The sequence below is a fragment of the Haplochromis burtoni genome, unplaced genomic scaffold (assembly GCF_018398535.1).
Source record: "Haplochromis burtoni strain Fernald_Lab_line unplaced genomic scaffold, NCSU_Asbu1 Contig_253, whole genome shotgun sequence".
Lineage (NCBI taxonomy): Eukaryota > Metazoa > Chordata > Actinopteri > Cichliformes > Cichlidae > Haplochromis > Haplochromis burtoni.
In genome coordinates this window covers 680,348-686,078 of record NW_024582614.1, presented here as the reverse complement: position 1 = coordinate 686,078, position 5,731 = coordinate 680,348, and the positions used below count along the sequence as shown (strand labels likewise).

General features: G+C 41.8%; 1 protein-coding gene across 1 annotated transcript in view; it reads right to left on the bottom strand.

Annotated features, from left to right (window-relative positions):
• Nucleotides 1–1,858: 1,858 nt before the first annotated feature.
• LOC106633551 (beta-1,3-galactosyltransferase 2) overlaps nt 1,859–5,731 on the bottom strand; it is a 23,739-nt gene continuing 19,866 nt past the window's right edge. The window contains exon 2 of the mRNA XM_042227313.1: nt 1,859–3,036. Within this exon, the coding sequence (XP_042083247.1) occupies nt 2,048–3,031 (984 nt within the window). The 5' untranslated portion in view covers nt 3,032–3,036 and the 3' untranslated portion in view covers nt 1,859–2,047. The remainder of the gene's footprint in view (nt 3,037–5,731) is intronic.

The window sequence follows — 5,731 nt, the reverse complement described above, 5'->3', positions numbered from 1 at the left end:
AGGAGAGTCCCAGATGAGGGCTCACTCAGCAGCCGCGGAGCAGAAGCCAGGGGGGGTTGCAGTGACGCGCCCGTGAGCTCCGCCGGCAGCCAGCCGTGCCTGAGTGACCGAGCCCCAGGCCGAGAGGCCGGGGGCACCCCACCTCCGAAGTGGCCCGAGCGAGCCCCAGGCTCCAGGCCCCGATAAGCGGCCGCCAAGGAGTGAGCCGGTGTGTACCTGGACGCCCATCCCCGGACACAAAGAACCACCAACGCACCGATGTCTGAGGGAGTCCGCCACTGGCAGGGGAAGTGGTGGTAGGGGGAGATAGGCCTCCAAACCTTGGAGGGCCTGAGATGTCCCCAGAGAGGTGGCGCCTGACACCCAACCTGACATATAGACACAGAAATACAGGCACACACATATACAAACATCCATTCCCACCCTCATGCTCTCATATGCACTTACTCCACACTCAACCAACGTGGAGACAGACATAAAGAGACGCTGTACACACGATCACACTCCCCAAGCGTACTCTACAAACCGGGTCTAGGTACCCTTGCCCCTGGAGGGGGGAACTGCACCCAGACCCAGGTGGTGTTACCCTTTTCCCTGCGGTGGGGAGAAGCAGACCGCAGTTCTTAATACACACCCATGAGCACTTGCCTAAAACTCTGACCTTAATGGGTCAGAGGTTTTGGTGCTTCGTTATGTTCATCAACATGTTCTGGAAGTTTTTTTGTGTGTATGGGCGAACTCACTGGCTGACAGGATTAATGGCAGACTTGCCTTTCATCTCAGCATCATTGCTCCTCTTGACACAATGATGAGGAGGAGGTTCCTGGCATTCCTCCCGAGCTTCCTGATGCGTTCAAGTCAGCATTCCTAAATCCTTCTGTGTGAGCTAAACCTTTCTTTAGATGTCTGTTAAATGCTAAAAGTTGTATTTTAAAATTGTCTCATTTTAGACAAATGTCACTGCTCTCAAATATATGGCCAGATAATGTTAGGTAAATGTAATTAAAAGTAGTTTAACAATTATATATTTTACCTTAAAAATTCAAAATTTCCATTCATTTGGAAAACAAACACCACATAGTACATTTCTTTGATGCTGGATTTTTGGTTAAAAATGAAAAACTTCAATTGGACTTAAACAGACATAAAATGATTTTTATTTAATGTAAATATTTTAATTGTGTTTTGAAGAAATTTACATCAAACTTTTAAATCAGTGGGGTTGATAAATATGCAGCACATTAATAAAAACTGTTGTTGTTGTTGTTTAAAGTGGTTAGGAGTGTTGTGGCTTAAATTTTATCGAATCAAAGTCTGCCATCTTGTGGAAGTATGAGAAACTACAACTGTATTCCCAGTACTGGCCAGTTTGTTTAAACTCGTGGTACTTTTCCTATATCGCATTGCATCAAGATCATACATGCAACATAGTTTAGATAACATCAGTTTAACTTGACATAGAAACAAGTATGTTACATGAACTAGGAAAAACACCACAGCATTTATATCCTAAATCCTATATATCCTTTATTTATATGTATATCCTTTGGTGTTATCCATACCGTAACACCAAATATAAAAGACAAACACAGAGAGTAAAAAGTACAGAAAGACAAAAGAGCTAAAGTTAAATACAAGAGGATATAAAAGTAACTTAAACATCTCACACTTGAGCTGAGGACAAAGGAGGCCTGGCTGACTTCAATAAAAAGTGATTACAGTATCATTTTATCATTTGAAAATCCAATATCACCACAAAGATCTAACATGTAAATATATAAATATACTCTTAATACTAACCCCTGACAAAAAGCCTCTCACAACCTCTGTGCTTCAGTTAAATATATTGACCTTTTTCAAAGGAAAGGAAATTATATTAACTTGGCCTAATGATCAGATTTGGCAAGATGTAACAAAGGTGTCTCCATTTTGCCACATAATAAATATGCAATATTTTATTTTTGTTTTAACCATTGGCCAGATTCAGGTTCCCACTCCATTGATCCAAAATCCTAGAACTATAAACAATACCTTTTTTGGAAAACCTTCAGCACTGAACTCCCCGTTTGATCCTCTCCCAGTAGCCATTCATTTGCAAGATGCTTGTTGTTGTCGAAGCGATCACCTTTGAAAGACTGCAGCTGCTCAGAGAATGGCTGGGATTGACAAGAAACATTGTTTCTTCTGGAGGGTCAGTAGGAGATACGCCCAGGCGTTTCAGACACATGCCGAGGTAAGCATCTTCAATGTAGATCGGTTTGATCTGAGGTGACACTCCCAAGATCTTCCCAGGAAGGTCTAGTGACATGACGTAGGCAAAGCCGAGCGGATACGGGGGGTACTCTGATTCAGCAATCACAGATCGAGGCATGTAGAACTTTATAAATGGGTTCCTTAAAACAGGACTATGCCACCAAACCAGCCCAGACATATAGTTTTGCTTAGCTGTGCTAGGATCCACCAACAGTTTCACCAGATTCGGGACATTGAGTATAACATCGGAATCGATCTTCATGACAAAGGAAGCCTTTGTACAGTGTGCAGCCAGCCACTCCAGCATGACCATAGTCTTGATAGTCAGATTATAGTAGCTGTCCTGAAAGTTGCTCTGAATCAGGTCATGGTACAGCTGATTCTCCTGCTGAAGCTTCTCTTGCTGATGTTTAGCATCACTTCCACCAGGGAGGCCCACTATGAAGACAGTCTCTACCTGCTGACCCAGAACCAGCTTCTCATTTCCCCACGTCTGCCGGATGGCATCCCGAGTTGCCACATTACCGGGTGCAACAGGAACCATCAGAATAAGGAAAGGAGTTGTGGTCCTACATGTAGGCGTGTCATCCATGATGAATTTGTAGTTTCGTGGGTAGGCCACATGATATGGTCCTGGATCCTCCCAACGTGGCTCTGCTGATGCTGGTTGATAAGGAATGTTCCTAACCACTTTGTTGGAATTGAGATAGAAAAAGATGAAAATCACTGCTGCTGCAATGCAAATGAAGATGCCTTTTAGGTGCCTCTTCTTGTCCATGAAAACTACAGAGAAAGGAAACATATTTTATCGCGAGAACTTGTACAGCACGTATTCTGCAGGCTTCATTGAGTGGTGGCCTCCAGCTCACTCTAGAGGGCAGTAGTGGTTTTTGATACGCGCGACAAGGGCGGTTGCCCGGGGCGGCATCATGGTGGGGGCAAAAACAAATAAATAAAAAATTCTATCGCCTATTTGCTGGGAGTAAGGGCGCCCTGCTGCTTGCTGCACAGGGAGGAGAGGGCGGGGCGGCGGGGGATTCACTGGATTCACTCCGGGTCAGGAACGAGTCACTACCCGGGAGCGGAGGAGTTTAAGTATCTCTGTGTCTTGTTCACAAGTGAAGGAAGTGGGAGATTGACAAACAGATTTGGTGCCACAGCTGCAGTGATGGGGAAGCTGCACCCGTTTGGCATGAGCGGAGCGTGCATAGAAGCGAAGCTGTCGATGACAACAAGCTCATCATCACTTGATGTCGACTTCATTTATTTCACAGTTCGCTTTTTAAGGACAATTTTTTCACAAAAGTGCAACACTTTCACCACAACTCTATGTCACAGGACAAGGTCACATTTGAAAAAAAAAAAGAGATCTTGCAAAGTGCTCAATACATAATGGCATTTTTTAACAAACCACTGAAAAAAGAGAAGAAGAAAAAACTTTCTAATCTTGCCAGTCATTTGTGAAGCCAAATTATCTTAATAGTCAATATAACAACATCTAGAGTATATTGTTAAAGATTCAGAAATTTAAGTTCCGTGAAATGTTTTGCATACTGAACCTGGCAACTTCCCTTGTTTTATGCTCAAACAGGTGTACAATGAAAGCAGTCTACGGGAATTCTTGGACTTTAATGCACTTAAAAATACTAGAAACTGTGCAATCGCATAGGCACACCTGTTCTGCTTGTTTTTCTGTATACGGAATAGACATCGGAGAGATCAGATAGACATCCCGATAGAACCTGTTTCCCCTGCACCTGGAGCAAGGATCCAGTTTACTCCGCCTCCATTAAAACTAACTCAACGCGGAAGTCGTGATGTTTTAGTTTAGTGAAAAAGTGGAAAATTACATTACCGTTTAGTTTGTGATTACAATAGAAAGTGATATATTTATTGTTTTTCACCTGTTAAGAGATTATTTTACTATCACGAGGACATTTTGCCACATAATTATTTGTATCCCCCTCTAACTTAACTGTATGAAGAGGTACAACCTCCAAAATCTCAGGAGTAAGAAGTCATTATAATACATATATAATAAAGTATGTGGGACAGTTTGTCCGTGTTTGGACGGGAAAAGCAAATTGTGGGAAGATCAGCATGATATTATTTTTATCCCACTGTGATCTTAATGTATAAAGAGCTAACATCTTCAAAGGAGTAAAAAGTCCTTATAACAAGCGTATTTGAATTTAAAAATCAAGTACGTGGGATATCTGTGACTTGGACAGCCCAGCACGTGCTCCCGACTCAGGGGGAACAAATTATGTCGGGGATACCAACCTTGGCACAACCGGACCTCTTAGCAGCCAATCAGCGTTTAACCTGCTTTTGGGTCATCTGGGTCCAGCGACCTGTAGTTGACCTTTAGATTTGCACGGAAATAAATAAATAAATAAGTAAATAAATAAATAAATTTAAAAAATAAATTACAATAAAAAAAATAATTGCACGGCTTTTACTGTTTGTGAAGCCATCCTGTCTGTTCACTGACCGACCGGGAAAATAAAATAAAGAAAATTAAAAACACCATAAATGTACGTTTTTAGCGACTATTTCCGCTTTTTGTGAGCTTCCTCGGAGCATGTCAGTGGACTATGTCTTAAAGAGAAGAGCTTTTCTTTATTCCAGAATCCGGTTATGCTTTCTCACATTAACAGCGATCAGCGCTCACCTGTTTTTGTCCCCTGCATTCGGCATTAAATCGGAGCACAAAGCGTGCATGGAGAGTTTATTCAGCACGGGAATACAAACTGACGTAGGTTGTGTTGTTCCTTGATTTCCATCCGCTTGTTTTTGAAAAGCGCTCTTCTATTTCTCTTTTCATTTGAATTTAGATAAACTTCAGAGAGTTCCTACAACGTGTAACCACAGGGAGATCAAACAGGTAAACTCCACGCCCTGAGTCTGAGAACCGCCCAAGTCAAGTCACTTCCTTACTTACTCTGGAATTCTCAAACTTTAATGAGCTCTGTGCTACTGCTGGCACTAGTACAACAAACAGCAACAAAAAAAACCGAAAAAACACCCACAAATATTTTCAAATATTGTATAACAAGGCAAAACTAGAAACGTGAAAGCAAGATTTTTTTCTCACTCTTAACTAACTGAAGCGTTTCTTTGAACTACCAAGTAAACAAATTAGTGCTCTCGTTCTGGCCAGACACGTGGCAGCACCTCTGCTATAATTTTGTTCGTATTAAAAATAAAAATGCAGATATAAGTGTACACATACGTTTTTGACTGCTAGTAAAAATTGCTTTATTTACAAATAACTCTCACTGAACTAACACAGCGAACCGCTCAACATGTCTGTACTCTCTGCTCATATTGCCTTCATACTAAATACTTTTTTTGCTTTTTAAAGAACTTATTTTGACATCGCACTCAACACCCAGAAACAAAAGAAAAGTAGCTTCAAGTGCCAAATTGTATTATATTTCTTCACGTCAATATACGGGTCGCAAGTAGGGGTGAC